Source organism: Hippocampus bargibanti, linkage group LG19, assembly GCF_051943395.1.
Source record: "Hippocampus bargibanti isolate YZ-2025 linkage group LG19, ASM5194339v1, whole genome shotgun sequence".
NCBI classification, from domain to species: Eukaryota; Metazoa; Chordata; class Actinopteri; order Syngnathiformes; family Syngnathidae; genus Hippocampus; species Hippocampus bargibanti.
In genome coordinates, this window is record NC_142752.1 from 6,890,800 (window position 1) to 6,905,423 (window position 14,624).

The 14,624-nt window shown below is 40.9% G+C and overlaps 1 protein-coding gene across 1 annotated transcript; it reads right to left on the reverse strand.

Annotated features, from left to right (window-relative positions):
- Positions 1 to 944: 944 nt before the first annotated feature.
- ostm1 (osteoclastogenesis associated transmembrane protein 1) lies at positions 945 to 5,825 on the reverse strand. The gene is made up of 6 exons (XM_089021577.1): positions 5,395 to 5,825; positions 5,158 to 5,272; positions 4,854 to 4,951; positions 4,665 to 4,775; positions 3,128 to 3,293; positions 945 to 2,638 (listed from the first exon to the last, which is right to left on the reverse strand). Exons 1-6 carry the CDS (start codon positions 5,743 to 5,745, stop codon positions 2,580 to 2,582), a joined length of 900 nt encoding a protein of 299 aa, XP_088877703.1. The 5' UTR covers positions 5,746 to 5,825; the 3' UTR covers positions 945 to 2,579.
- Between the last annotated feature and the right edge of the window lie 8,799 nt (positions 5,826 to 14,624).

Genomic DNA, 14,624 nt, shown 5'->3' on the forward strand with positions numbered 1-14,624 from the left:
TTTGAAGCGATTTTACAAATTATGGACACAACTTGTCCGGGGCGTCGGTTGTCCTTTAAGTTTCATTTTCAGTGAGAAGACGGCGAGAATGTACATGCTTTACCGCCGTACTGTTTAGCAAGGAAATGATAAAAAGGACGAAGATCAAAACTTCCATTTTGGACGGAAATCGGGCATAGTGGTTTGTACGATTTTATTGCATTACATTGATGTAAAGTCCAAATGTTTATGTGTAAATAATAGCTATATTTTTATACTTGTTTGTAGTTCTACGGTGGTGTGAAATCACATTGAAGAATTAACCATCAGTACAAAGAACCAGAGTCCTCTGTTTCGAATGAGAGCACAGGAACGATACTTCATAATGAACATCATCGATTTTCATCGCCGATTTGGCTCGAGTCTGTGCTATTGAAACAAAGAATCAGACATCAATTAAGCACTCAGAGCTGTAAAGAAATACCAGGAAATTAAACAAACATGAAGCACAACACCCCACTTTTCCCATTAAAAAAAAAAAAAAGTTGATGCGTCAACAAAAGACTGATTTGGGGAGCAAAATTCCAAGTGCTCTTATGACTTAGGTCTGTGTCTTTGTATCTAGCCAACATGGTTAGTGATGTGCACCCTCTTCATGTGGCAGATATAGTACACGTCATTGCTAATGGACATGGAGTACTTCCTTTTTTTGGATTTGTCTCTCTTGGTCTTGCATGAAAGACATAAAAAGCCATTTCTCGATGCACATGGAAGAAGGCGAGAGCACGTGAATTCACACAACAACAAAAAAGCAGCTTGTGCAACTATGTCATTAATATCAGTAGTCAGAACTGTGGATTCCACCTCCTCCATTTTTGTTTTGATTTTGAATTATACCATGTGAAGGAGACCATAATTCACGCCTGAATTTCATCTGGTGGTGAATCAAAACATAACTCTGTTCATTCATTTCTATCACATTTAATCAGGAATCATACATTGCCTATTTGATTTCGTGTTAAGGCCAACTCAAAACATAATAAATGTTAAAACATAGTCCATCGACACTGTTAAAGTCAAAACATCTTAATTTAACTCATTCACTGCCAGACGATGTGCAAAAATGTGTCCACTCCAGTGCCAGGGTTTTTGTCATTGTCACTCACATTGCAGAATATTGAGTTTTAGAACTGCATAAATATTCAATGTAGCGTAAGAAACCTTTGATTCTCTTCTTTCATCAGAAAAAAAGTTAATTCCTAAGGTATATGGGTTTGGAGTTATCTAAGCTTGAAATGAGGGCTGCTGTCTAAAATACTTGATACACATTGGTTTGTATAGCGCTTGAACAACAGCTGAAGCTGGAACAAAGCGCTAGCATGGAAAAAAAGGGAAATGATACCCCCTCGTGGAAGGGAAAAAACATTGCCAGAGGCCAAGGCCAGTGCTTTATCGGCACCCAAGCATGAAAAAAAAACCCGAAAAAGTTCGGGAATGGCGCTCATATTTTCAAATCCCGAATACATTCGGGAACGGCAGTGAATAAGTTAATGACACAAACCTGGTTAGAAGCACATTAAAAAATTCAAATGAAAGTCAAGGACAAAGCATTAGTGTACAGCCGAAACAAATTTAAAGGACAACCGACGACTCCAAACAAGTCCATAATTCGTAAAATGGCTTCAAATGACTTCTACTGAGCGTATTTTACAAAGATTCCACTGCATATAGCGATATTTTACGTTTTAAGTCTCGCGCTGAATATTCCGGAAGTCTTGTTTTTGAGTTGGTGACGATTCCTCACGTCACATCACTGAAGGAACGCCCCTGACCGAGAAAGGACACATTGTATCACGTCAATGCATTTTGCGGTACTTTGTTTGGTCTGAAAACTTCGTGTAGATCCGTGTTGATGGCGAAATTAGAAGGAAAATACATAAATAATGCGATGGTGAATGGTTGTGTGTTGCACCGAGCATCTATTTGATATTCGCTGACAAAAATTCTTAGGAAACAAATCAGCTGGTTTCCACGGAGCTTTGTCGCCATCTTCTGCCTCTTTTTGGTGCTACATTTCCCCCCTCCCAGATACCTCAAAATGACACGGAATAAATTCTTTAATCGATTGCAAACATGTATGCTTTCCTCTTCAGAACTATTTGAATCATATTCATAACTGGATGAGTAACAAGAAAGCATGTTCTCGGAATCTGAAGCCATTGTTTTGATTCTCGAGCAAGCTGAGACGTCTTGGCGTGACACCACGAACAAGGGGGCGGGACCTTCTGAAACTGGCCACTTCCAGTTTCAATTTTTTGCAGTTTCAGCACACTTTAAGTAATTTTTATTGTTTTTTTGCATTTGACTAAAAATATACTGCGTGATTTAGGTATTTTAGATGCTATAAAACGTTTTTCTGGTGTTAGGAAACAAAAAAGTGATGTCGGTTGTCCTTTAAATAACTGTATCAATTGAAACCTTCAAGAGGGTTTGATTGCCAAACAAATGTGGGACCTCCAAATACATACGGTAAATCTGGTGTTTCTGAGAGGAACGGCCATTTTGACCGCAAACCTCCAAAATGTGCAAACCAGGAAAATTCAGCTTTTCTTGTCCTGAATGTTCATCAGACTTGAGGTGTATGATTTTGCTCTCTTGGCTGCAATAAAGGGGAGGAAAAAAATCGTGTTATTGCTTTGTGGAATGAACGAGGAGCACAATTATGTGAGATGGATGGACGTCTTATTTTTGTCCACTTGGGACCGCCATCTTCACATTCCATTGTCGTATCTGTGAGTTTAGACAGCTTGCGGTGGGGCCTTGCCTGGTGAAAGCCAGGTGGGTGGCAACGAATGACAGTGTAGGCTTCTCTGTCCGTTAATCAGCTGACCCATATGATATATATATAAAGTATATTATGCAAAAATCAAAACATATGACAAATATGGGAAAGTTGATTGAAATTTGAAAAAAAAAATCATTCAGAAGGACGAATCCAAAAACATATTTTGAAAGAATCTTGACAGTGATGGTTTTGTCAGGGTTGCTCTTCACCGCCCACTTACGTTTCGCGACGCACAAAGGGACCCTCAAAACCCCTGTCAAAATATGTGTGTGCAACAATGGAGGAATTAAGCGAGTTACTCACGGTGTATGAGCTTGCGTTTCTTTTGTTCCGAGTGAAGGAAGCTGCTCAAGTAGAAGATGATGGGCAGAAAAAGCATGAAGCCCGACACGGCGATGACGGGCACCGTTTCCTCTCGGGGGAAGGAACATTTGAAGTTTATACTCCACAGCCGGCGGGTCATGTTCATCTGACAATGCGACAAAGTGCACAACATAAGCAGCAGGCGATGATGACGGCGTATCGCTAATAAGTCGAACCATATGGGTGCTTGGTGCCCATTTTGGGAACGCACATATCAATACTTCATGTCAGCGTTCCCTAACTTACAAACGAGATACGTTGCGAACGGTCGTTCGTAAGGTGAATTTGTTCGTAAGTTGACTCAGTGCTATATTTTGTATGGAATGTATGTTTATGGCTTATATAAGTACTTTTAAGGTTTATATGAGTATGTTGAAGGCTTGTATAAGTAACCTGCTTTGGTTTGTACTGAAAAATAAACATTTAAGAAAATATATGCTCTATAAAGATATGTACATGTACAACTAGAGAGAATACGACATATGCTAATTACTACCATAAATAAATGCATTACATTTGTTAAATGTAAAGAATTTAATCAAGAAAGGAAGATGTAATTACATGATACAGTAAAGTCTCGTTATATCGATATTCAAGGGAGTCAAAAAAAATATCGATATAACCGGGACTATCGATATATCCGACCCTGTTTGCATGTAATTTTCTCCGTGCGTGCATAGAAATAGTATCGACATAACCGGGACTATCGATATAACGAGACTTTACTGTAATTATAAGTACGTATTAAGCCGCCACCGATATTTCAAAAAATTTTATGTGACTGATGCTCACATTTGCATGTATTTATCTGGCTAGCTAGCTAGCTGGCTGGCTATCTATTTGCTGTATATTAGCTAGCTGGCTATCTAGGTGGCTGGTTACCTAGATGGCTATCTATCAGATATCTGGCTGGCGAGCTATCTAGCTGGCTATCTGTTAACTAACTATTAGCTAGCTAGCTTTCTATTTATTTAAGTTATTCTGGGTTGAGTGAACGCTGGCGCGTGTGGCTGCCGCTGCTCACCCATGGAAAAAAATTATCCCGATCCATGCGCACCAAATCCAGCAGACATTTAAATAGCTTCTTCCCCCAAGCCATTAACTCTTTACACAGTAACCCAAATAGAACTGTATAGTGCCTCCCAGCGTGTTCTACAAGAAACAAATTTCTTGTGTGTTCTACATACTTGGAAATAAAGATGATTCTGATTCTGTGACTGTAAAGTGACCTTGAGAGTTTTGAAAGTCGATTATAAATGAAATGTGTTATTCTTATTATGATATGTTACTACAAAAATGTTCGTATGTACCGTTGTTCGTAACTCGAATGTTCGTAAAAATTAAAAGTGAGGGCAACTTCCATGCCACACACCACAGTGTACTTGTCGCATATCGATAGAGTGAGGGGCAAATAAGCCAAAATCACCACTTATAAGACTTAATATACACAATATTGACAAAAAAAAAGTGTACATACCCCATCTTCAATGTCAATACACATTGAATCATTCTTCTCCATGCTGCTGTATAGATCATTGAGTCCTTTATATGCACTCTTACAGTTTTTGCACAGCTCTGTGTGGTTGCCCTGTGGAGACATGGCAAAAAGAGACAATTGTTGTTTCTGAGCGTGAATCTGTGAATGCATCAAAAGCAAGTGAAATACCTGTTGGTATCGATCAAAGCAGGTGAGCGTTTGATTGAGCGCTGACATGAAGTACAGCGTGTCATTAGTGAGGCTTTGGAATCTGTCGTTGATGCATTCTAAAAGGAGGAGGTTGTTTTTGTTTGTACAGTAGGCAGTAGCATTACAGACACACTGATCAGACGTCTGACTGGCGAACAATGAAAGCACAACCGATGAAAGTCACATGGATTGTCTCTCAAAGTCATATGATTCATCATCAGAAGACAAGCGACTCCTACTGCAAATACAGCTCATGAACAATTCAGTGTTTTGTTGCACTTACTGTCACAGGCGGATTTGGTCCACACTTCCTTCAGGTTGTTAAATAGCAAATAAACTAGCATGAGGCGGTCACTGCGCAGAAGGCTGTCCCTGCAGCTCTCATTACCAGGACCCAGCTGGAATACATTTAGCGAAGGAAAAACAACAAACCAAGCAGGTTTAGAGAGACAGCACAATAAAACAAAGAGCGGAGTGACTTGTGAAACAGACAAACATAAAGGTCACGTGACTGGGGTACCTGTTCGGAAGAGATGTTCAAGTAGGTGGCCACCAGGCTGCCGTAGGCACCGAAGCAGTTCTGGCAAACTTTGACCGGTCGCGCGGACGGCACCAGACAGTTGATATAAGCCACATAGCGCTGACCAAAGTGGCGCAACAGCTGGTTGCAGTAATCGCTCACCTCCAAGTCGTCCGGGAAGGCGGATAGCAGGAGGAAGAGGTTGGAAGAGTCCCCTTCCTCCCCAGCTGGCTTGAAAACTGGCGACTCGATCGAAGCAGAAAGGGTGACGTTCGCGGCGTCGCTTAACGCGACGGCGCTAACACGCAGCACCAACACGGCTAAAAACACGTTTTGGTGATCGAGTGGCATATTCGATCCTTTAAACGCGTCCGGGTACGCCCGTGTGGCTCAGAGAACCCATGATTTCCGGGTTTGGGTTTGTAGTATCATGTGACCGATGGAATTCTCGCGAGATTTTACGCTGCGCGTCAAAAGTATTGACACAGTATAAAAATTGTATACCAAGATGAAGAGAACTATTTTAAACAATCTAAATAAATGTATTTTGAAACAATTTTATGCAATACTGTACCATAATCATTAAAGCTGATTTTTTTATTATTCTGAATATGATTTTTAGATGCTACTTATGTTCATATATGCTATTTTCATGTAACATGCCGGTAAAATATTTGATCAAAATGCAATTAAAAACGATTTCATCTTTTTATCATCTATATCTATATCTATATCTATATCTATATCTATGTATATCTCTACCTTTATCTACATCTCTACCCTTTTTCTATATATCTACATGTATTTATATCTATGTCTATATCTATATCTATCTGTCTCTATATCCATCTCTATATATACTCTATATATACTGTATCTATTCCTTTCCTCTCCCTTTCATAACTTTGCTGCTGCCGCGAATGGCTGGCGTGAATGGCTGCCGCTGCTCACCCGCACAACAACAAAACCTGTGACTGTAAAGTGTCCTTGAGAGTTTTGAAAGGTGCTTAGAAATTAAATGTATTATTATTATTATTATTATTATTATTATTATTATTATTATTATTATTATTATTATATCCCTACCTATATCTCTTCCTATATCTAATCTATATCTATACGTATCTATATCTATATATCTATCTATAGCTATGTATATCTCTACCTATATCTATAATCGCTATCTATATCTCTATCTATATATATCTGCATATGTCTATATCTATCCATATCTATCAATATCTATGTATATCTATATCTCGATCCATATCTCCATTTCTATGTACACTGTATCAATATCTCTTTCCATCCATCCATCCATCCATCCATCCATCCATCCATCCATCCCCTGCACTTTAACACCATTGCATCAAATAATCAAGTCATTTTAAACTCCCACACTGATTGGTATAATTGTGTCAAAGCCCTCAAATCAAGCCGCAGCAGTCAATGGCCACTAATGTGAAATTAGTAGCTTTTGATAAGTCTCAGGCCGCATCAATTCTGCTGTCATCTGGGCCTAATGAAAATAAGGGGGAAGTGGACCCACGCGCCATCCTTCGCCTATTCCAATGGCCATGCGCCACTCGAGGGGTAAATATAGGGGTCTATCACCCTGAAATGCTGCACACGACAGCGAGAGCAGCTCATTAACTCTTCTATCTGCAGACTAATTGCTCAGACGTGGCCTTGTTCATTTATCTTTGCCCAAAGTGAGGCCGACCTCCGAGTCGGAGAAACATGCAAAGCCCAATTGGAAGCGCATACTACAGATAACCGTCATGGTCATATGCGTTATCATATACTTTACATTGTCATTAGGATGAAAGTAATAACATGGACATTCATATGACGAATAAGGCAGTGGTAGGGTTCATTCTGATTACAGTGTCATTTGCCTCTCTTCCTCTGGTGCTCTAATCAGGAGCCCACCAAGTATAAAAAAAAAAATCGGCATATCATTACAGGAGATGACCGTTATTGTCGAATGCCCGTGTTCATTAGTGTCTGCTGGATAGACGAACCGAGAGGACAAAAATCATCCATGAGACGACATGATGAGGATGAGGATGTTGATGATGATGATGATGAGAGCACTTGAGGAGTTATACATAGCCACCATCAAACTGTTGAACTTTCTCTTGATTTAAAATTTTTAAAAGTGCAGCAAATTACACAAAAACTGACCTGACTTTATCATGCGAGGTATTTTATGGAAAATGTAGGCTGTATTCAGAAATCCAGGATGGTTCGTGCATGCATAAGCCGATCAACATGTTCTTAAGGGAATTTAGGAGGAAACCACATAAAAGTTAAGCACGGTATGACATTCTTCTACGTAAAATTTCATTGGAACAAACATGGCCGGCAGGCAGTCAACAAAGTTTATCGTTGAGTCTGCTTTTTACCTCGGATTTGTTTTTGTTTTCCTATCACATTCTGTTCTTTGCTCAAATACGGTCCCATTTTACCAGTGGTGGGCCGTCAGGGCCTGCAAGGCCTTGTCTGATGGCTGATGACTAGTGTGAATTATATTACGTCTATGGATTCATATTAGATAATTCCAAATTGTCTCTCAGCTTCCATTCATTGTTTTTCCCCCTGTTGTGCTGCTTCCAGACGTGTGTTTTTGTATTTAAGCATTTAACCAATCACATTTCAGCCATCATTTGTTACCAGGGTCAGAAATCTACCTGGACGCCTTCACAATCAGTTCTGCAGGCCCTGGGGTATTATAATCAATATACTGTTAATGAAACTGTTCATTTAATCAATCAGAGTTTGAGTTGGCAAATCAAGGCCTGCTGGAAGGCAGTGGAAACGTCAGCGTTTTCACAAACTATGATTGGCTAGTCACGAGCCAGTCATAGTGTCACTAGCCACCTTTGATAAGAGCATACTGGCCACGCTAGCATAGTTTATATGTAGCAAACTCCTTTTCCTTTTGGCTTTTCCCTTCAAGGGGTTGCCACAGCGAATCAATGTCCTCCATTTCAGAGGTGTGATTCGCCTGTTTGTTTCGGCCAAGCTTTTATGTCGGATGTCCTTCCTGACATAACCCTCTGTATTTAGACGGGCTTGGGACCGCCACAATAAGACATTGGCTTGTGTCCCCTTGTGGCTACAGAACAAGCAACTCAATGAACTTCATAAAAACTCCCAAACATAAAATGGACATCGGCACAGCAGCATTCAAACAAAACTCAACTATATTCACCATTTGATGATAATGCTCTGGTGTATCTGTAGCGATCTGTACAAGCAAATATATTGGGTCGATTTAATATCGGTTTTGTCATCCCACAATGGCTGGAGGAGGAGAAGAAAGGGATTTGGTTGCTGATATACTGTTAAAGCCATTTTAAAGGCGGACTTTTCAAGAATAATCAGAAATCATCAATCCGAATCATCAATCAGCAAACTTTTATGCGTCCCACAATGGGGACATTTGCAAAAAAATGGACCTTCTTAAGGTTGGACAGCTCCGATGCTAGCAAAAGTAGTAAATAATATTGCAATTTTATGAGGCTATCATGAATTCACACGTTCATATTAAAAATTTGAACAGTTTAATGACAGTATTTCACAGGTTTCTTCAAGTCACAGGTTATTTCTTGTTCAACTGCACCCTCTAGTGGACGTGTAATTCACAGCTGATTGAATGGAACATAGCACTACTGAAGGCCTAGGAGTGACATGCACGGCCCGCCACTGCATTTCACAGCCCCGATTCACAGAGGATAAACAATACCGTGTATGGGATTGTGTTCCAGCACTTTTTTGAGTTCAAATACCATTTGCTCTGCGTTATATTTCCACCATCTATGTTATTTCTATATATATTGTGATGTGAACGCTTTGGCCCTTGAATTCCACCGGCCCTGTGGCCCAGGTTAACTCCCAGTGCCCTTCAACTTGTCTCTTTGCCGCGATGGAGAGAAAAGGAGCTGTAAAGTTATGCAGAAGTTATTCTGCATCCCTCGGGCCGTCCCTAATCCGCCCAAAACCTCATTCTTTCATCAGAGAACTGTGCCTCCTTTCTTGCGCCCCCTTCTCTATACAACATAAAGTCAGACTGCATTTAATGGTTATGTCGCGATGGGAGAGGGGCTTTCTTCTTCGCCCTTTTCTCCCCGATATCGGCCTTTTTCGTCGTGTGAGTCTCCCAACCCGCGGGGACCCCCATATTCTTCCCTCGGCGTCTGACTCGAATTGCAAACGAACCCTGATTTTCACCACTTTGCTGGGAATCGCGGGGAGTGATAATAGAGATTTCGCTTTCATTTTATACGCTTGACTTGGTTATTGTTGCTGTGCTCCTCTCCCGTGAGTCTCCTCTTTTCTGAGGATTAAGCCCTGACTTCGTCCACCGCTAGAACTGGCTCGCCGAAGTGGCCCCGGGCCCCGGGATGACAATTGACGCAGATCAAGGCGAGAGCCCTATTCTGTTTTTTTTTTTTTTCAAAAGCTCACTCCAGATGAAATGAAGTAAAGTCGGGCTGGACACGAGGGATGATCTTTGCTTTGCGTCCTTCAAATGAACAGAAACGAGCAAGGTTATGTCTGAGCATTTGTTAGAGATTATAGATATCCAGCTCAAGGTCCTATTGTGCAGTCCTATTGTCCTCACTACTAAAACAACTCACCGTATTAATATTCTTTTTTATTTGCCATATCCTGGCATTTTGTTACACAACTGCGCCAGTCAGACAGTTGACGACATGCTATGCACTCTTCCTTAGGGTCACTTGGGTCAGCCCTTTCTAAGAAGAGCCGCCCCGGTGCCCATATAGCGAGAAGGGGAGGCAGCGAGCAGTGGGATAATCACCAAACACACAGCCGCAACCGCAGACAGACAAAAGCCGCCTTGACTTCTTCACTGCTGGTCGCCTCGGATAGGACGGTCCACACTCACGCTCCCCCACTCCACCCTTGAAAACGCCTTGCGCATCTCAAGAAGCCTGGACGTCGTGTTCCATAACAAGACACGAAAGTGACTTCTTTCAGCTCCACTGAACTGGACATAAATCCTCAGTGACAACCGCCAGTGTCCAAAAAAAGAAGACGGGTGGGCCAGGAGAGAGTGAAGGTTGACCTATCTTTCAATAAAGTTGGGATTTTATTTAATGTCATGCCGGTGGGCAGTTAGTGGGATTCGTGTACTTTAACACATTCACTGCCAGTAATGTGCAAAAATGTGTCCAGTCCGATGGCAGGTTTTTTGTCATTGTCACTCGAATTCCAGCACCTGCAGAATATTGAGTTTTAGGACTATGTAAACATTCAATGCAACATAAGGAACCTTTACTCCCTTCTTTCATCAGAAAAAAAGTTAATTCCTAAATTATATGGGTGTGGAGTTAGATGAGCTTGAAATGAGGGCGGCTGTACAAAATACAATGCGATGCATACATACTGGTTTATATGGTGCTTTAACAACAGCTGAAGCTGGAACAAAGCGCTAACACGGGAACAAAAAGGGAAATGCTACCCCCTTGTGGAAGGAAAAACATTGCCAGAGGCCATGGCCAGAACTTTATCAGCACCCAAGCATGAAAAAACAAAAGCCGAACAAGTTCCGGAATGGCGCTCTGCGTCATATTTTCAATTCCCGAATACATCCGTGAATGGCAGTGAATGAGTTAAAAAAACAAAAAAAAACATATATATTTTTTTTAACTTCAAGATGGCGCCGCCTGAGTGGCTGTCTTTACAACAGCTCCTGTATTTTATTTTTGCTCCTTTGAAATGGAAATATCTCCACTGTGAGACAAATTAAGGCTCATCTAATCCAATCCAATCTAATATACACTATTCTAAAAACCAATAACATAACAATAAAAACGATACAACCTTGAGTCAAACAAGCGGAGTAACTCAGTCTTTACCATAAATAATAAAAAAATAAATAAATGAAGAATAACAGACTTTTTTTTTTAACTTTAGGTCTGGGTAGGACCCCCTTTTGCCATCTTTGACTGGCGTTGACACAGCAATGAAAGCAAGACACGCTATAAAGATAATAGGCCTCGGGGGTGATTGTTTCAGGCAGGACCGAAAACACGCCACCCCACCCCTCAAATTAGTCCCCCAGGAGGAGATGGATGGGGTGGGTAGAGGAGGGGGGAGGGCCAAATCCCAGGGGAAGCATGGACATGACGGCATGCCAGCACATGCTAGTTTGAAGATGCATCGTGTTGGTGCCCTTTAACCCTTTCGATACTGACAATACAAATGAAAATTTTACTCCTACAAAATAAGAGTACATTTCTTCCCAAATTTGCTGTCGGTATATGTTAGTACCCCATTCTTCCGATATCTAGCGACGTGTGGCATTTTTCGGCTGTCAACAGAAGATTGCATCAGAATTACTCCAAATATAACTTGGCTGGGTTTTATATCACTTGTTTATTCCTAAATATCCATAAAAATAGTTTCCGATGTTTGGATTCTGCATGTATGAACCTCATCCTTTCACCACATCACCCCCGTCCTCCAAGAGGTCGACTGGCTCCCAGTCAAATATAGAATCAACTTGAAAATTCTTCTTTATATATTTAAAGCTATCCATAACCTTGCCTACCCCCCATACCTATCAGACCTTCTTCAAATTTCTATTCCCTCTCGTTCCCTCAGATCCTCTTCCTCCCTCCGCCTCTGTGTGCCCCCCTGCCCGTCTCAGCACGATGGGTGACAGAGCCTTCAGCTGCTCTGCCCCCAAACTTTGGAACTCACTTCCTCTCAACATTCGTAACATCGATTCTCTTCCCACCTTCAATTCCCATCTCAAAACCCACCTATTTAAAATTGCATTTTCTCTGTAGCTCTCTCTCTTGTTTCTATTTATAATTTTATTTTATTTATTGCCTTGTATTTGTGATTATATTTTATTTATTATAGTACTTATGCTTGTCTGTGACTGTAATGTGTACTTGAGAGCTTTGAAAGGCGCTTAAAATGAAATGTATGATTATTATTATTATTATTATTATTATTATTATTATTATTATTATTATTATGGTTTTAACTAAAATTTTCTATGTATTTGAGTTACTTACAGGTTGAATGAACGCTGGCGAGTGAGGCTGCCGCTGCTCACCCACAGAAAAACTTATCTGTGACTGTAAAGTGACATTGAGAGTTTTGAAAGGCACTTATAAATGAAATGTATTATTATTATTATTATTAGGATTAAAATTCATAGAAATACAGGATGACATTTTATTTAGGATTAATTTTATAACTATTGGAAATAAACAATTATTATTTTTGCATTTCTTGCTTTATATGCCTTCTTTAGAAATCAATAAAATGATACAGCATGAATTTTCTTCCAAAAATCTACATTTCTTTTTTTGGTATCGAAAGGGTTAAAAAAGCATGTAAACATATTGCAGTTTCAGCAGACATAATAATTCTCACACACAGATGTGATGTTAACTTTCAGTGGTCTCCTCTCTCTCTCCCTTCTCCTTGCAAAGCCCCCAGGTTGCCTTTGCATGACATCATCGGCAAACCATCCCACCCCCCTACACACACACACACCCCTGTGAATCGAAGCTGTCACAATCGACAGCCGGCCCACCATTAAACTGTACGCCAGGCCCATACGTCCTCCCCCCGCATCCCCCACCTTCTCCTCCTCCCTTCTTCTTCTTTCTGAACCCCCAAGAAAGGCATTGTTTGAGTTTGGGCCTGATCAAAAAACTGTTGCCCGCCAACCACGGGGCTTTCTGTAAATTCAATGAGGCCACCTTAAAGATTTTCCTAATTAATGGATGACATCTTTGGCTGGAGGAGAGAGCGAGGCATTCTGCTGTGGTTCGCTCTTTGTTGGTCTCCTAATTAACTTTCCCAGGTCACTCAGGTCCCCGCAACCTGCGAGTGAAGAGCTCCCATTGAGGAGGCAGTTGTAAACTTACTTTTTTCTTTCCTCGGCACTTAAAAGGGGAAAGCAACTATAGGGAACAGAAAATATCCTATTTAAGTCCTTTGTGCGTGAACCGCTTGCACATGTTCCAATAAAGGAACTCTTCTAAATAAGCTGCCGTGTTGCTCTCCCCTAACCCCGCCGTCACCCCCTTTGGTCCTTGTCCCCACCTCTTTTCCTCTCCCAGGTTATGAATGATAGCTATTGGTTAAGAATCGGGGGTGCACAGGGCTAAAGGACAGATTCTGGGCACTGTGGACTTGCGAGCATCTCCAATTTGGAGGGAATTAAGAGTTTGTAAAATTGGACATTTTTTTTCCTCTTGACTCTAGCAAACTAATGTAGTCTGGCCAGGAGAGCGTGACCTTTGAACCAGACTTGGCAGCAGGCAAATGTCAGGTAAAGTGGGTCAGAAAGCGAGACGGACAGCTAAACAGAGCAGATGAACGAGCCCTTATTTTGACCCATTCCAAGTAATTTGGGTGATTCCTGCTGACAGCTCGTTGCCTTTGAATGTTCCCCATTAGCAACGTGATGTCACCAAAGTAAATTATGGTTTGCAAAGTCAATCATCGCTCCCCTGACGTGATGCATGTGCATGTAGGTTTGGATTGGATTAGCCTTTTTTTGTCTCACAGTGGAGAAATTGACATTTCACAGCAGAAAAGTGATGAAAGCAAGAAGAAAGGAAAGGAAGAAGTAGAAAAACAAAATAGAGGAGCTGCTGTAAAGACTCTCGCGACGCCATCTTGAAGTAATAAAAAAACAAAGAGCAAATAATGTGACACAACACAAAAGACACAGTCATTCAATCGCAAGCACTTTCTGCACCCTCTTGGTTGCATGAAGCCATTCTAGATGAAAGAGGAGAGGATCTAAGCGTCCTTTTCACCAGTGGATGATGGATATCATGGTGGAATGTGCACGTCTGTTACAAGCTATATTTTGAAAGTAAACACGAAGCTGTAGCACCCATTGACAAAAGAGATTGTCTCACATCTCCCGTCCCACGTAAATCCGCTTCAATTCCAAGCCGCGACAAAAAAAAGCAAGGCTCGTGAGAGCACTTGCGTATAGCTGCCTACGCAGGCGCCATCTTGTTCTGTGCTTGCATTCGTGTGCAAACAAATTGAAGCATCCAGTATCTTAATGGCTGGCAAAATATGAACAGTGAAAACATGAACAGTGAAAACATGATTTTTTACAAATTGTATTTTTTCCATTTCATGACATTATGTATCCAATAATTAAATTATTACAGAATTTATTCCCCAATAATTAGGTAAGTTGACCTAGGGGG